The following is an 18,220-nucleotide window of genomic DNA, read 5'->3' on the forward strand; positions in this document are numbered from 1 at the left end:
CCGGGCTAAATGTAGAAAACTGTAGAGGAGATAGTTATCACACAGGTTGTTAACTTCTTCCTATCAGAATTTTAGTCATAATTTTATTGCTATTATACAGGCTGTAAACCCTTTCCAATCCGAATTATATATATATTATGACTAGAATAACAGCCTGTGTGATAACTATCTCCTCGCTCTACAATATATACTTATTTATTTACACCCAGGAAGTATATATCAGCAAAATATTAGCAAACCGGACTAAATAAAATAAAATCAATATTTATGTTAACATTTCCACTGGAAATGCCACATAATGCGTGGCATCCCTTAACTGTCATTTAGAAATGAGTGATGTGTATATTCATTTATTTGTGAAGCAATATGTCCAGTTGCTTAGCTTTTTAACTGTATTTTTTATCTTTTTGTAAATATAGTTTTTTATTGGGATTTCTCATTTGGTAACAGCAAGTATGCAGGGAAGTCTTGCAACAATACAATGAGACGCGCAGGTCTCGAGTAAAAAGTTTGGTGGTAAACGTGATGATTCAATATATAGTAGACTCGCAGGTCTATGATTTGGTGCATAACAGTATGGCTCCCGGGCCTCAAACAGAAAGCAAAGTAACAAATGGAACTAAGTTAGATGCAGTAATGCCCAGCCTGACATATACTCTGTATTTATTATTAATATTAATTTATTATTTATATAGCGCCATCAGATTCCGTAGCGCTGTACAATGCATCTAACCTTTTCTCGTTCTGTACTGGTGGTATGCAGTGTATTTAAGGCATTGTGTCCTGGGGTTCCCCCTCTATCGGGTACGTATCCTGATTCCTTCTTGATTGGGTAAAAGGGGGAGTGAGAAGAGAGGCGGGTAGTATCGGGCTGCCTTAGAGAAGGCATGTTATGAACGATGGAGAGGGGGATAACGAGTGGGGGAGGAAAGGGGGAGGAGTTTAAGGTGGTGGTCCCTGTTCCCCACCGACCCCCCATATTGGCCTGTCATGCTTCTGCTCACAAATGTAACTCAGGGTCCATTGTATGAGTGCTTGCAAGTCAGCGGACTCCATAGTGAGAAGCCAGTGAGTCCAGATATCATAGTACGTCTGTGATCTGCCACTCGATTGGTAGGTGAGGTCATCCATGGAGCGTAGCTTCTCCATCATTTAGAACCAGAGGGTAAGGGGTGGGGCTCTCTCCTGTTTCCAAAAGAGGGGGATCAGACTCTTAGTTACGTTAAGAATTCTAATTGTCAATGACTTTTTATAGACTGAAGTCTGGATTTTGGTGTGGTGGAGCAGCAGTGGTGCTGGGCCAAAGAGGGGTGAATTTTTGAATAATGTTATAGATCTTTTTCCAGAATGGACGTATCCGGGTACAGCTCCACTACAGGTGTAGGAGGGTGCCCACCTCTCTCCCACATCTCCAGCAGCGCTCATCAATAGATGGGATGATAGTGTGAAGGACTTGCAGGGTTTTGTACAAGAGGGACCGCGAATGAAAGCTCTTTGGTAAGAATGGTTCATGAGGACAGCGAGATCCCTTCGTAGAACAGTCAGTTTGTGCCAGTCAGTTAAGCGTTCCGCCCGTTTGTGTGTTGCCTCAAGTCTTGTATTTCTTTTTTTTAGTAAGTAGTGGAAGTGTGCTGCCCGTTCCTTTTTAACTGCCGAGCTTTTGGATATGAGAAAACCTTGCAGGGAGTGTCACGAACGCACCCTACTCCAAGAGTGTGCGTGACGTAGTTGTGATGGTGAAAGGGTTAAAGTACACTATTTGTCTTCACTAGACAGGAAATAATGACAAAATCCCTATTTTTAACACCACCCACACTTAAACATAATAATATAACTATTACTATCCCACCAAGTATTACTTAGTACAATATTTAAGGAATTGTAAAAAGTACTAACTAGTCTCTTCAGGTAACGTGATTCTTAACCAGACAAAGGCAGAACTTAATAAATGAATGTTTATTATGAACAAAGAATAGTCACAGTGCATATAACAATATATGATAAACAAGTTATTTATACCAACAACAGATAAAAACAAAAAGGATAAAATACAGAAGTCCTAATTACTCACTGTAGCGGAATAGCAGTATAATCACGGTATATCCGCTGGTAGTCAGGAAAGAAAATAAGAAAACACAGGCAGCGTAATAATAATCCCCCTTCACCCAGGGAAGATCACACCAAGTCTGGGAGCCTTCAACTGACCTCTGTGGGGGGTCCCAGCTTCAAAAGATGTAACCCCTGTTTACCTCAGCAATAACATCTCTGCAACCTGTGCCATTTACTACACAAATTACATTAAAAGATAATATTCCAAGGGTGAAGCAATAAATGATACACCCTTGCCGTGACAGGGAGCATTTATGGGCCTCCCATTGAAGCATTGGGGTGGTATCATCTGTGTCACTATCTGAGAAAAATTGCCTGATTTGTGTGCGGACCTCTTGGTCTGTGACAGGGTCAGTCAGGAGGGATTCATTCAGTCTCCAGTTGAATGTTTAACCGTATTTATTTATTTATTGCAACATTCCTATTACAGTTCTACTATTATATGGAATGGGATTGTTTGTGGCCTCATGTAGAGTGGTAGGTCAGCCTGGTACACATGAGCTGTTAAAGCCTGTGGGCTGAGCTCTCCTGAAATGCTTTCACATGAGAAGAAAAAAATTACCCTGTCAGTGTATACTGCACTATGGGGAGTTTTGGGGAAAAATTCCAAAAAGGGCTTGATGGGATTCCCATATCGGGAATGTTCTGTCGGGTCCAGGACAGTTGTAACGTATCGTGGAAAAAAGTCCTCATCCTTTATTCGCAGATTTTAAATGGTCTTGACTGCAGTCACAGCTAGTGAACTGTTTTCCAGTTTTCAAAAGTGGGGAAAAAAGGTTTCCTAGTGGGGAAAAAAGTAATTTTACTTACCTTTCTTCCAGCATAGAGGTTCACTTGGTGCTGCCGTCCGCTTCACCTCCCGCAATGTCATAATGGAGGTTTTGATTTCTGGTTTCTTGTCCGATCCAATGCTTCTCATCCAGGAATACTGGGAACAAGATTCACACGTGCATCCAGTCAAACACTCCTTATCTCGAAGCATTAAAGGGACACTCCAGGCACCCAGACCACTTCTGCCCATTGGAGTGGTCTGGGTGCCAACTCCCACTACCCTTAACCCGGCAAGTGTAATTATTGCAGTTTTCATAAACTGCAATATTTACCTTGAAGGGTTAAGTCCTCCTCTAGTGGCTGTCTATCAGACAGCCACTAGAGGAACTTCCGTGTTCATAGAACACGAAAAGTGTGTCATAACGTCACTGGACATCCTCACGCTATGTGAGGATCTCCAGCGTCGCTGAAATCCCCATAGGAAAGCATTATTCAATGCTTTCCTATGGGGAGGTCTAATGCGCATTAGGTCTCCCCCGCTGCCGACCGCGCATGCTCAATAGGTCTCCGCCGCCGAATGATGTCAGCAGGGGAGGAGCGTGGGCGTACCCTGACCCAGCGCCAATGTCCCTCATTGATACAGGTAAGTCACTGAAGTGGTTGTAAGCCCTTCAGCAACATGGGAAGGGGGGTGGGAGGGAGAGGGGACCTGCGGTGAAACCGTTTTCCTGGCACTGGAAAGTCCCTTTAAATCCAATGTTTCCCCATGAGCTGTATTTAAATACGCTCGTCCTCCTGGACATCAAACATTACATAACTGAGTTAAACTCTGTTGTTGCAGAGGAAGCACCTCTCGCGGCTGGTAGGTGTTGGAGTTTTTGATGGGGTTCATGGGGCTCTGGTTACCTACCATGGGCTCAACAGTCAAAAGAGAGAAAATCCATTGTCTTCCCTTCCTGGTGCCTAGTGGTGGGGAAACAAAAGAGTAGTGCAGCCTTCCTTCTCCTTTCCTTTGCCCATTAACAGGTTTTGGTTGCCGAGTTTCTCACCCTAGCACAGACCTAATGGTAAATGAACGCTCTAGGTACCATGACCACTTTGTCTCAATGAAGTGAGAATGGAGGCCTCTAGCACCATCTTTCCTTCTTGTGTTGAGCTAGATCTGCACAACATGCGGCCCATACACTAAGGAGGGCCTTTGGATGGCTCCTGCAATTAGGGCCACCTTATGTACCCTTTTCAGTGGGGGACTGGTCAGGTGCTGTGGCCTTTTTATATCCAGAAGAATATTAATACAGGTTCTTGGATTACAGGGTAAAATTTACCAGGAACGGTTAAAGGATCTTAACATGCATAGCTTGGAGGAAGACGAGACAGGGGGGGATATGATAGAAACATTTAAATACATAAAGGGAATCAATACAGTAAAGGAGGAGAGTAGATTTAAAAGAAGGAAAACCACAACAAGAGGACATAGTCTTAAATTAGAGGGGCAAAGGTTTAAAAATAATATCAGGAAGTATTACTTTACTGAGAGGGTAATGGATGCATGGAATAGCCTTCCAGCTGCATGTGTGGGATAGGCATAACACTATTCTAGATATAAGAGACTAATGCAAGTATTAAGAAAATTGGGCAGACAGAGAGAAGAGAGAGAAAAAGTGTGTTTTTACTATTTGTAATTTTATACCTTTACTCGGCAAGTGAGGCACTAAAAACCCATCTGCAGCCCTAAAAAATTTAGCCTATTTTAATTTGGGCTCCTTCCTACTGTCAAGTTGTGCAGGTCTGTGTTAAATGGTTTTCAAATAGTATATCACAGAAGTATTTTCTTCTGATATCGGTCTTCCACCTCTCTTTTACACTGCTAAAGCAGAAACATTAACTCGAGCAGTGATGGGCTACCAGGTCAAATGACACTCAGCTCATCACTGCCGCACCTTCGCTGCTAAAGCTTATGGTCTAGAATTAGCAGAGCAATGTAGATGGGTGCAGAAATACACTCCTTCAACATGATTTAACACAAGAAGGAAAGACAGCGCCATGGGACCCCATGAACTATACCCACTTAATTGAGATTAAGTGGTTATGGTGCCGAGAGTGTTTTCTATAATATGTTAATATGCAATGGGTAAAGGTACAGCCTCAACAAATTCAATTTCAAAGTAGTGCTCTTCACACAAGAGAAGTACAGAGGAGCCCTGTAGTATAGGTCTACAAAACCCCCAAACCAATACTATAAGGTCCACAAGCAGCACAGAGTAGTGGAAAAATTAGAAGTTTTATTAAACTAAAACATGTTTTGTCCATGAGGCCTTAATCATGCACAGCAGTCTCTGTGTGTTGGACACCCACAGATAGTGTGGTCACCAATCAATTGAGGAGCCATCTTCTCCCATAATGTTCTGGTTCACGATGCTGTGTGCGCGCTGAAAGATGAGGTATTTGCAAGTTTTAGGCCAAAATAGTCAATTCAGAAAAAATGTCCTACTAAAGTTATTTTCCCATTTTTGGTAATTTCTTCACATAGTCTGGTTCAGTGGATAAATCCCGGCCATTTATTACTTTATTTTTAAACTGATTATTCTCTTCCCACAAATATTTATATTTAGACTGTTGCAGCCAATTGAACAATAATATAATTTGCTGGAAAATAAATTGTTAGGGACATACAACTAGCATTTACTTATTTTCAATCCTTACTAATTAAATCTATGCCTATTTTTGTACACACTAATATATATTGATGGAAACGGATGATCGCTTACCTTGAATGGTATGATTTACTTTAGCCAACAACACCGCTTGCAATCCACTCGATACCTGGCAGGATGTACATAATTAATGTATTGCCCAGGGGTTAATGTACTTTGTAATATACACCATATCTTCAAGGTTTACAAATACTTTAGCAACAGCTATTAACAATGCACTCAATGAATTAAAGGAACATACCAAGCACATTAAGCTCCTCCTGTAGGACCAAGGTAGTTTGTTAAACTGTACTAAAAAATTTTGATTTTTTACCATGGTATAAATCCAGGGCACTTGTGGCACCAAATCCACTACAGCAGTACTTTGAGTGTTGTTTCAGAGCGATGCTTTAACATTTCTAATATAGTTTGCTTTCAGAGTGGTTCCTATCTTTTAGTCGTGCAGACTGATAGCCCTTTGAATGCTGACAGCAACGTAACCTCCAAGCAGCAACATAGCACTTGTTTCCATGCTTATCCAAATGACTTTCTGGTCAATCGGTATTCGTTAAAATAGCTGGCACTGTTACCGGCTGTTTGCATGCTACAAATCCTAACTTTTAACGACTTGTAATTAGCAAATGCCAAAAAGATTTAATGGCTCTCGTAAAGCTCAATAGGAGTTGAAAAATGCTAATTTTACACTATACTGATAGAACAACTCACTCAACTTAATTCAGCTTGGTGTAAAATGGAAAAGACAAGTTCAAGGAACACTATAGGGTCAGAAACACAAATGTGTATTTATGATCCTATGGTGTTAAAGCAATCATTTAGATGGCTTGCCTCCCCTCCCTCCCCCTTACGCTTCTTAAAAGGTAATAAAAAAAAACTCACCTTATTTTCACTGCCGCGCAGGTCCCGCCTTCCGAACAGCCTCTTTGACCAACAATCTCAGCCAATCCAATGCTTTCTCATAAGAAAAGCATTGGATTGGCTGAAATCATCAAGAAGGCGTGGCGGGGCCGCCGGTTTGGCCAATCAGCATCTCCTATTGTCCCTAGGGGGCAATGTAAATACTGCATTTTCTCTGAAAAGGCAGAGTTTAAAGCAAAAAGGCTGCAGGGAATGAATATTCACACTAGAAAAAATACATTAAGCTGTAGTTGACTGTAGGTGACTATAGTGTCCCTTTAACGACTACAAACTCTCAAACAATTCTACTTGCTCATATTAACGGATGGGAAAAGTTGCACAAAATTTCTATAGCTAAAGCAGAATGAGAACGTCCATTTTAGTGATATTCAGAAGATTAGAACTGTGGGCATTTGGATGACCTAGGTAAAACCTTTCAGAAATGGTTGCACTCTTTCCCATTGGATGGCACCAGCGAATTCCTGTCAACATAACCTCTACAGCAGCTGTAGTGGTTATGGTGCTTAAATGACCCATTTAAGTGGTTGTCTGTGTCAGTGAACACAAGTGAGGAGCGGACAGACAGTAAATACAGGGGTGGGCTGAAACTTGGTATTTTTAGCCGCAATTTCTGCTGGTTGTTGGTTTTAAAGGACCACTATAGTGCCAGGAAAACAAACTTGTTTTCCTGACATTATAGTGTTAATAGGTCCCCCCACCCTCATGGCCCCCCTCCCGCCAGGCTCTAGGGGGAGGACGGGGTTAAAGGCTTACCTTTCTCCAGCGCCGGGCTCCCTCGGCGCTGGGGACTCTCCTCCCTCTTCCGCTGAATGTGCATGCGCCGCAGGAGTCACGCGCAGTCAGTCCGTAGGAAAGCATTTTAAATGCTTTCCTATGGACGCTGGTGTCTTCTCACTGTGAGAAGCGCGGAAGCGGCTCTAGTGGACCTGGCACCCAGATGGACCTGGCACCCAGACCCATTGAGCTGAAGTGGTCTGGGTGCCTATAGTGGTCCTTTAACAAATGCTCTATATTTTAATGTCAAGCATACACAGAGAAGGTTTTGGGAGTCCTGACAATGTTCACATTTATTCAGTAAACGTTAAAATGTAAGATATTCATAAGAAATTGCACAACTTTTCCGATACTAAAATGTTGCTATTCCTTGGTGAATTCCAGACAATCCGTGCTGTGAAACAATGTTATCTATCCTTGAATGAAGCATCTTGGCATTGTTGCTATACATAAACCATAAGCCCATGCTTTTCCCCCGCAAACTAATTATAATTATTCCTGTGGGTGAAACAGGTGCACACTGTCATCGCTGCCACTACAACAAACAATCAAAGGCTTTGCTGACCTCTGAAAAATGCAGCTTAAAAGACGAGTTAGAGGAAAACAATGTAATTAAAAAGGAACTTTCATTTCCAGACAAGTTGCTTCATCCAATTAAATGTTAACTGGGGTGAATTGAGCAATGTAGGTAATTTACAAAAAAAAAAAAAAAAAAAAAAAAAAAAAAAGGACTTCTCTCTGCTGCACTTCTACATGGTGCTATCATTGTATCAATTCCTCAGGTGCACATAATGAGAAATTCTGTATGTAGGCTTGCATGCAGCACTGCAAGAGTTAAACTAATTTACAAACATTGCCAGCAAAGTATGGAAGTTAAAATAAAAAGAAAGAAAACAAATAAATGAAAAAAAGATACAATTGCAGAAGTGAAAGTTCCTCTCTAACAAAGCACATCAAAACAAAAAATATAAGTTATGTTTGTGGCATTAGAGCTCTTAGATTGTAAATCTGTAATTAAGTGATGATGAAACACTATGGCCAATTGTGGTGCCTTAAGAAAACTATTTAATTGTGAAAAAGTAGTTTTTAAAGTGGCGCCGTCATGGTTTTGGTTACTATGATAATTCTTTCTTCCCCAAATCTAGGCAATATTTTTGGAGCATTTACTGGGGTAAATAAAGAAATGGGGGTAAGTGTAAAAAAATAAAAATCTCAAACAATAGGCAACTTTAGTTAGCCAGAAGCTCAAGGAAGCAAGGTGAATGGTCAGAGTAGGTCCCGTCTAAGGGGCCCTGCCTTGATGTTGGCAAGCGGGCATTCCCTCCAGTGGCCATTGGAGTAACTAAATTACCTCCATTTGTTTAACCCCTTAAGGACACATGACATGTATGACATGTCATGATTCCTTTTTATTCCAGAAGTTTGGTCCTTAAGGGGTTAAAGGACCACTCTAGGCACCCAGACCACTTCAGCTTAATGAAGTGGTCTGGGTGCCTGGTCCCTCTAGGATTAACCCTTTTTTTAATAAACATAGCAGTTTCAGAGAAACTGCTATGTTTATACTGAGGGTTAATCCAGCCTCCAGAGCCTCTAGTGGCTGTCTCATTGACAGTCACTAGAGGCGCTTGCGTGCTTCTCACTGTGAAAATCACAGTGAGAAGACGCCAGCGTCCATAGGAAAGCATTGTAAATGGAGTAACTAAATGACCTCCATTTGTTTAAATATACATAGGGATTAAGGAGAGAGCGCAGGTAACTTGTTTTCCTTTGGTTTCTACTATATCTATTGCAGCTGATGTGTACTGAGGTCGTTGCTGCCACCCAGGAGTGATGGGAGTGAGGGCAGGACTTTTCTTTTTCCATTAACTTTAGTTAGTTGCTTTTGTTTAATTTGTTCATTGTAAAAAAATGAAGCTCTTTCAATTTTGACAATAAACTGATTTTTAAACGAGGGGGCTGAATAATTTTGATTGCAATTGTGTGCTTTAATGTGTCACTCTTTCGTTCTTTTTCTCCAGACTCCTATCTGCCTTCAGGGGTATTTTGGACATTCAGGAATTTAACACCCCAAGCCACTTTTAATAAAATGAATGTGTGAAACACCAAGTGAGTAGGGCTTCAATCCACTGAAATCAATGGGAGGAGAAGAAAATGGTTAGCGGTAAACCAGACAAGCATGGCACTTTTTAAAATTTATTTATGTTTAACAAGTGACCTACCAGTACCATCAAAAAATCTGCCAAAATGATTGTCAAGTAGTTAAAACTTTATTTGATCCATTTGTCCCTCGAGATCACACTAGCATTACTTTATACCCAAGAAAGATAACGTAGGAAATCCTTTATTAAGAGCATGGTCTTTGGCAATGGGTGGAGCTTAAGTTCTATTGCAAGTGCCAACTTCATTTGCAATCCATCATTCAAAACAAAAGGAACACTGCAGAAATTATGGACCGTGGAGAACAAAAAATGGCAGTACCTGGATCCCGAGATCCAGCTCAAACATAATAATAATAAAGATATTATTTAAAAAGAAGAATATAAATGAAGTTAAGTGTTGGAAGGCCAAGTATAATCATTACGATACAATGAGAATAACCAAAGGGAAATTGCCATTTTTTTTTACTTCAAAGTTCCTTGTATGTAGAAACACAATTGTTTAATAATAAGAGTTTATTGTGATGAATAAATACAATGGGCGCGGCATGGATGTGTATATATAAATATATATTACAATGTCAAGTGATGAGAGCTGCTTTGTATATAGATTACACCTTCCTTTTCTGTAAATGACGTGTGGGGCCAGTCATGGCTTGCTCACTTCCTCTTTTGGAAAATCAGATGTTTTTTTTTTGTTAAAGCTGCACGTTACATTGTAGCCCAGGATATAAACACAATATGCACTGCTGAGCTTAGCTGTCATTGCAGAACCCATCACTTTGCCTCTGGATATTGGATACTTTATTTCAGCAACTTGCTGATACTTTGTGACATTGCATGACTGCCAATTGGAAGTGATACTACCATACTGTACTATCCCAAACAGTCACTGAGTTTGACCTCTGCTAGTTTACAGACCTCATGGATAGAATGTAAGCTGGAAAAGCAGAATTCGTGCTTCTCTTTGTGCTTTATGACGACATTCTTCTCTGTGCATCTGGTAGATGTGTCATACCCCGATGCAGTCTTCTTTGTTCCTTTACAACAGCACTATCCATCAGGAGTGTTGTGGCTCCGATGTTGCCCACTAGAGCATTTGCAATAGCCTCCAGTTTGCCTGTGCATCCCATTGTTCATATTACTGTTTTGATAGGATCCGGCCCACCAACATATCACTTCTATGGCTACCACTTAAAAGCATAGATCTACTGGTCAAGAATAATAAAATGGCCATGTTATCCTTTTAATGGTATGCCTGGATTTACCCAGTTTCTACCTTGCGGGCCAGCCACAAATCAGCACAAAACATTCCTCTTTCCATACAGCAACTAAGTATGGTCTTCTCAATCCTTCATGCAAATGCCTGGAACTGCCAGACTATAGAGGACTTCGATAGATAGCAGGCAATCCAGTTATCAGAAGGGTGTTTTCTGCCTTACATACTAAATCACCACCATCCTCCTCATTTTTCTATCATCAGTTTGGCAGTATGGTCCTAAGAAAGCCTCTCTTTTTAAATTGAGAATACGGAGATCTAGTTCAAAACATTGCCTTGGGAACTCGAACGTGCCATGTCCGTAGAAACAAAATAGGTACAGAGTTGACCTTTTCCTTTGACCTTTATGACTCCTCGCCGTTCACAGGTGTATCCCAGTTTCTGTAGAACTTTGCTGGTTTCTTCAGTGACCTGTGGAAAGTAAAAAAGACATGCTCCTTGTAATTTGTGCATTCTGTACTGTAAAGCTCTTGAATGAAATTAATAATAATCTCTGAGTAGAATCTTGCCACATTCTAAAAATACAAAATGATCAGGAACAGTTTGACAGACCATATACAATTTTTGGAATGTCATTTTAATCCCACCTTCCAAGATATCCATACAGACAGACTAAACTACTACAGCAACTAGGTCCATTGCCTAATCAAAAGATATACTATATAATTATCAAAATGATCAAGTCCATGACTGGTTTTATTTAATTATTTTGCAGGGCAGCTTATTGTTGGGCCTCTGAGGCTCCAGTATCTGTTCTCCATTTACTTAAATTCCAATAAAAAAAAAAAAATAATAAATAACTGTCTCTGCTGTCTAAGGTCTAGGCTGAAATATAGGCCCAGAATTTGAATTTTAAATAGACATGACAAACACAACCACTGACATTTCATATAATGTAATGAATTTAAAAAAAAAAATGGATTGTACACTTTTTAAAAAGCATCCATTTTGCTATAGTAAATGAATGGAAAGCTGATTACGCATTTTGAGTAGTGCCATCATTCACTACTACGGTCAATTGTAATTGTACTGATTTTGGGGAAGCAGCTTCTCATGCTTTCTCATGGAAGAAATGACATGCATTTATGTGCAGCACTTCAAATACACACTGTACCTTTTTTTTGCAGCTGGTTAAGAGGAGACCTGAGACAGCTCAGCCACAATATAGAGCAGTGGAAATCCCTGAACAGATATCAGTGTCTCTGTGTCTGGGGATTTTCTGAATCAAAGATGATTTTTATTTCAAATTAATATTTTGGGTGATAAGATCAACCTTGAACAGCACTGGGCCATATTTAAAGAGCTGCCTGCAGCTGATTAGTAAGTGCACTTCCCCATACTACATATCGGTCATAATTAACATGTAACAACATGAAAAAGTAATTATTTTGTGGTATGAGCAGAAGTTGGCCTTTTGCTTGTTATCTAACTCATGGAATAATCAACAGAATTTTTTTTATTTTTTTTTTAGAAGATCATAAGGATACATGAGAATTATTTGATTTTAGTGTAAATCTTTCTCTGTATCACCAGGTACAAAAACCAAATAATTCGCTCCAGAAATCCACATTTCTACTTACCTCTAAAATGTGCCGGCAATTTTAAAAGTAAATCATCTTAGCACATTAATTCTCCAACAGATTTTTCTCCAGAGTAGTATTTTTTTGGACTACACTATGGCAATTGGACCAATGGGGTTCTAAATAATGATTTATCTGCCAAAAGATTTAAGACAGCAGCTCTTGTATTGATTAAAAGTATCTGTGCAGTATGATGAAGTAATAAAATTTTTCAGTTTTTGTCAATTTTTTTTAAAAATAATGTATTGCACGCATATTGAATAAAAAAAAAAAAAAAAAAGTCTTCCTAAAATGTGTATGCATTTCCTGTGTAACAATGTTTAAAATAATAGCGATTCTATTCTTGGAAGAAATTATTTTACACATCTTCTCATCAGATGTTACCTGAATTTTACCCAGCACTCCAGTGCTGTCCATGCGACTTGCAACATTTACAGTGTTACCCCATATATCATACTGTGGTTTCTGTGCACCTATAACCCCAGCCACAACAGGTCCGTGATTAATACCTTGGGGAAAGAGAGAGAAGCGACACAAAAGGATGCCTAAATTAACAGAGATTATTTTGAATTTTTTTTTTAGCAGACAATAACAAAATTCCAATTCAAATGGCAAATTTTCTTTTAGTCTTAAAGGGAAATTCCAGTGCCAGGAAAACAATCCGTTTTCCTGGCACTGCAGGTCCCCTCTCCCTCCCACCCCCCAATCCCCGGTTGCTGAAGGGGTGAGAACCCCTTCAGTACCTTACCAGAGGCAGCGACATGTCCCACGTCGCTGCTTCTTCCTCCGCGCCGATCCACCCTCTGATTGCGTCGGCCGGTGGGCGAGACTGATCCTGCCCACCGGCCGGGAGACCTAATGCGCTGCGCATTAGCGCTCCCCATAGGAAAGCATTGAAAAAACATTTCAATGCTTTCCTATGGGGAAAAGAGAGACACTGGAGGTCCTCACAAAGCGTGAGGACGTCCAGCAACACTCTAGCTCTTGTGCTGTGGACAAGGAAGTGCCCTCTAGTGGCTGTCTAGTAGACAGCCACTAGAGAGTGGCTGTCTAGTAGACAGCCACTAGAGAGTGGCTGTCTAGTAGACAGCCACTAGAGGTGGAGTTAACCTTGCAATGTAATTATTGCAATTTATAAAAAACTGCAATAATTACAGTTGCAGGGTTAAGATTAGTGGGAGTTGGCACCCAGACCACTCCAATGGGCAGAAGTGGTCTGGGTGCCTGGAGTGTCCCTTTAAGGTTAGACATGGCCTCATAATTGTAATTATATTAAACATGTCCACTGTATCATTCAATAAATTCCAACCTGCAGTGTAGCAATGACATTACAAGTTTGGTTAAGGAGTTACTCCATGTACCATGACCACTTCAGTGATTTTAAGTGGTCATGATGCCTGGAGTCTGTATACCGTTTAACCCCTTTGCCGCCAGATGAGTAACTCCAACTACAGCAGCGGCATTATCTAGCCTAGAACAAGAGTATTAGGCTAGCTAAAGTCCGTACGGAAGTCAACACGCACAGTAGGCTTGTGGCTGGCAACAAATGGTGGCACGTTCCCTCTGTCCATACTGCCCAGGTTCTCCCTTAAGCCCACCCACCCCCCCGCCCTTCCAGGAGGAGAATGTCAGTTGTGGAAACTATAGCTAAGGAAATAAGTTTGCTGGAATGGAGGTGAGTTTTAGCTTTATTTATTTGAAGTTGATTTATTTGAAGGATAGGAAAGGTTACTCAAACCTTGATGTAAAAAACACCTTGATGTAAAAAACATTGGTTTTTGGTTGGAGTAATCCTTTTATACTCTGGGTGGAAGACTAGATTCCTATCTGCTCTTGCTGAGGTCATTGACTTGGGTAATAGGTATACTTTAACACAATGGAATATCTTAAGAAAATATTTTGATTATTAGAACGATATACATCCACTACATTATGCAAGACGTCAACTAGATCTCCTTACAAAACACAGCAGCAATTTTAATGTCACTCACCTACACGAAGTTTGAAGTTGTTAAATGAGTGTTTATTGATCACGTCCAACTTTCCAATCAGAGCCATTGCAAACTCTACCATGATACCAATATGACTGTAATTTCGGTCACCATCCTGTAAGCAATTAAGAGGATTCCGTGGCAATTAGAAGTAGGTGCTGCTAAGTTTGGACTGTAATAGTAAGACAGATATATGGACAGAGACATATACAATACCTGTGGGTTTTCTTGCCCTGATGTGGCGTTTAATCCTGTGGCTGCCATATATGCACTGCCGATGGTCTTTATTTTTTCCACACTACTGAACTTGGGTTTTGAAAGAAGCTGGCAAATGGAAATCAAATAATGTGAAAAATCTGTGACTTTCCCGACACATAAATAGGGCTGCAAGTGCTCATGATTCGATGTAACCATTTTGAACCATTATAACCTCCTAGAAATTGAAATACAGTTATACATGTTATTGGTCAACAATTACCGCTTCACCCAATGCTTACCTCATCAAAATCTGCTATTATTTCATTCAGCAGCCGTAGACACTCTAGGCCTTCACGGTTCTCATCGCTTTCAGTATAGAATTCCTTAAAGTCAGGAATGGAGGCAAAGATAACACAGACACACTCGTACGACTGGTAATATAGATCCTGAAAGAACAGAGTGTGTTAGATATTCGTCACCGAAGAAAAATAATAATTAAGAATATCAGTCAAATATAAAAGTATTTGCTGTCTAACACGCTTTCAAGTCAGGTTACAGAAGGCGCTTGGAATCGTGCACCTCAAACATATCTAATAAGACATTCACCTCCTACAGTAACCACTTACCTCATTCCTAAGGTTCTGTCCAATAAACTGTTGAGCCACGTCAGCAGGCAGTACGTTTTCTAGCAATACACGGTTCAGATTTTCCATTGTCTCAATTCTCTCTCGTTCCATTTTAAACTTTCTTTTCCATAAAAAGTCTAAGCGGCAGTAGTATTCGTTCTACAAAATAGATTAAAATAAAAATTACAAGTTAATCCAACATTGACCTTTTTGTTCTTACATATGCAGCAATAGGCACTTAGTCGTGAGTTATTCGGATAGTATTGGCTATCTATTCAATGTATAGGAGTTTGTGTTTATGTATCAAGTAGACACATGGTATGTGGACCAGGTATTGTCCCTCATACTCTGCTGTTGGGATGATGCAGAGCACTGTAAGAGTTATTTACTTAAATGTAGATTGTTGGGAATTTAAAGTGAAATGTAAAGTGAATTTTAGGTCAAAAGAGCCAATATATATATAAATATAATATGATATTTTTCAATTTCTCTCTATTTTGGCCTAGAATTTCAAATGCACTAATTACCAATTATCCACACTTTAGAGCAGGCTTCTCCAAACTCCAGCCCTCCAGATGTTGCTGAACTACAACTCTCATGATTCTCAGCCTATTTCATTCATAGAATCATGGGAGTTTTAGTTCAGCAACATCTGGAGGGCTGGCGTTTTGGGAAGCCTGCTTTAGAGAACAGACCTGTGTGTGTGTTTCAGAGAAAAAAAAACACCAACTGTTTAATAAATTAGAATTGCTGGTCAAATTCTGCGATTGTTAAAATCCTTTCAGATATGGCTCTTTCACACCCAATATTGGCCCCTATGCTGCCACCAAGATAATTTTTCGCCTTGACATTAGTTATATAATTCAATTATTATTGGGTGCCATTTGTTTATTCCGGTCATTTATGTTATTAGGAGTTCAGTTTGAAGCTGATGTCTGTCACTTACCTGCCTAGCTAGGGCCAGCAAGGTGAAGAAGAAGATGAATAACGCAATGCTGCCCATAAACTTTGGCTCTTTGAGGACTCCAGGTCTAATGATGAAAAAGAAAATGTAATAAATTATTACATATAGGACCTCTCGTGCTACCCTCCTTATCAAATGAAAACATCCCTTAAAAGGGTCACAAGTATCACAAGATGGGTGTACTTCAACAATACCTAGGATCTGTCTGATTCAGCCATTCCATGTAACACTCCGACACCCAGCTGTGTATGTTCAGGAATATCACGTTGTAGATCACAAGAGCAATAATCAGAAGTATCAGCTTGACTTCAAAGTTCATAAGAAGGAAGGCAGAGCAGGCCAGAAGTCCCAGAATGCAACAGTACATGTAATACTGTAAAATGAAAACAGCAAAGATTAGTTACTTGGAATATACAATATAGCACCGTATTATCCGACAGTCACATTCATAACAAGGTCATTATTACATACAGATGCAGATAACAATGACAAACAATGTTAATTCACTTTGGACACAAAGTACGCAGCTATGCTCTGCAACATTACAGCACTGGCTGCAGCAGTGTAACTTGTGCAGCAATGAGGCCTATCACTATAAACCAATTAAAGGGAATGATGTAAAATAGAGGAGTATTGCTAATGTATGGGATAAGGAGGAAACCGGTAATAGAATAGAGGTGAGGGAAATACATTAAAGTGGGAAGTGTAGGCTGAGGGGAAAAATGGGGAAACAAGGGACAGGCAAGATATACAAGTTGTACTGGAACCCATGTAATGTGACAACAGCCCTGTCATGAAAAAAGTTAAATTATTTCTGCATCAATAGCACTTCAGCAAGCTATCATCCTTTCCCTTCTGGACCACTGCATTCAACCAGGGATCAGCCTTGCTAATTATTTCAAAGGCTTCATATAGCCTGCATTGACCAAAATGTGCAAATGTGAAAGGAGAACCGGGATTATGTTCAGGAGACCTAGGTGCAGCCTCACAGGTTCCTTCCATTAAATAACACCAGGTAATAGCCTAAATTGGAGTTTATGACACCAAAAGTGTGATTTTAGTTCAGGAAAAACCTTTGTCACATCAGACAGTAGCTACAGTCAAGATACAAAAAAAATGGCATTCTTTTTATAATTCATTAAAGGCTGCCAATTGCTATGAACTAGAACAGGAGTGCCTTGAATGTAGATTGCCAGATGTTGTAAAACTACAGCTTCCATGATGCTTTGTCATTCTAAAGGCATGCAAAGCATCATGGGAGCTGTAGTTCTACATCGTCTGTGGATCTACCCTTGGGGCACCCATAAACTAGAGGAGCTATTTGTAGAAATGTATATGTGATGGAGACATGACAAGCAAAGGTCTACTTCTTTTAGGCATTTTAAATAACCACACATCCTGCTGTTAGTGGGCTCATATGTTCCACCTACCTCCTGAGAATTAAATAGAGGCAGGAAGAGAGCATAAAAAGTGGTGCCACTGCTATCTCCGCCAATGAATCAGGTTATAGAAGGGTATTAAGTTTTCATTTAACGTGAAGGATTGGAATTATTTCACCTCTGAAACATTGCCAAGAGCCCTCCACCCATCTTTCCCCCTAGTATGCTATTATTTCAAAATCATTTTTATATCTGTTTTGCAGACTGTGGTTTAAAATCTTCTGTTGAAATTTTTTTTAACAAAATTAAGCAAGCTGTGGTTTAATCAAAATGTTGGTTTACCATCCCACATAACCACATATACATATGAATGAAAGGAACACAGGAAATAGCAGTCTGGTTAAAATAAAATATATCCAGGCTTCTGGTTTTAATCGGCATCCAACTCTGTATCTGCTGACTTTCTGCAGAATAGTATTAGTGATCACAGTTCTGGGAATATACCTGATAAAGAGTATACAAATGTTTAACTCACAGCACAGCATTGAAGCAATAAATGGAGAAAAGTATTGGTGTATACAAACATTTGTTTAGTTTTCCAGCTCCCAAGTTAAACAGCCTGTGCTGCCAGGGAAAGATGGATATCCACAATTGGATTAGCTTTACAAATTATCAGGGTTTGATAGGTGCACATTATCAGAACTTTGGTACAGCGTATTCAAAATATATTGATTGGCTTCATCTATTCAAATGTTGTCACCATT

At 39.9% G+C, this 18,220-nt stretch overlaps 2 protein-coding genes across 2 annotated transcripts in view; one reads left to right on the plus strand and one right to left on the minus strand.

Annotated features, from left to right (window-relative positions):
• SDR39U1 (short chain dehydrogenase/reductase family 39U member 1) overlaps positions 1-18,220 on the plus strand; it is a 204,426-nt gene that overhangs the window by 104,238 nt on the left and 81,968 nt on the right. The gene's annotated exons all lie outside the window — the stretch shown is intronic.
• Positions 9,575-18,220, minus strand: part of ADCY4 (adenylate cyclase 4) — a 46,913-nt gene continuing 38,267 nt past the window's right edge. Inside the window, exons 19-26 of the mRNA XM_063454827.1 lie at positions 16,272-16,450; positions 16,060-16,144; positions 15,114-15,272; positions 14,787-14,933; positions 14,506-14,613; positions 14,290-14,404; positions 12,683-12,807; positions 9,575-11,129 (exon numbers count right to left, since the gene is read on the minus strand). Coding sequence (XP_063310897.1) covers positions 10,977-11,129; positions 12,683-12,807; positions 14,290-14,404; positions 14,506-14,613; positions 14,787-14,933; positions 15,114-15,272; positions 16,060-16,144; positions 16,272-16,450 — 1,071 coding nt within the window. The 3' untranslated portion in view covers positions 9,575-10,976. The remainder of the gene's footprint in view (positions 11,130-12,682; positions 12,808-14,289; positions 14,405-14,505; positions 14,614-14,786; positions 14,934-15,113; positions 15,273-16,059; positions 16,145-16,271; positions 16,451-18,220) is intronic.

The sequence above is a fragment of the Pelobates fuscus genome, chromosome 5, assembly GCF_036172605.1.
Source record: "Pelobates fuscus isolate aPelFus1 chromosome 5, aPelFus1.pri, whole genome shotgun sequence".
NCBI lineage: Eukaryota > Metazoa > Chordata > Amphibia > Anura > Pelobatidae > Pelobates > Pelobates fuscus.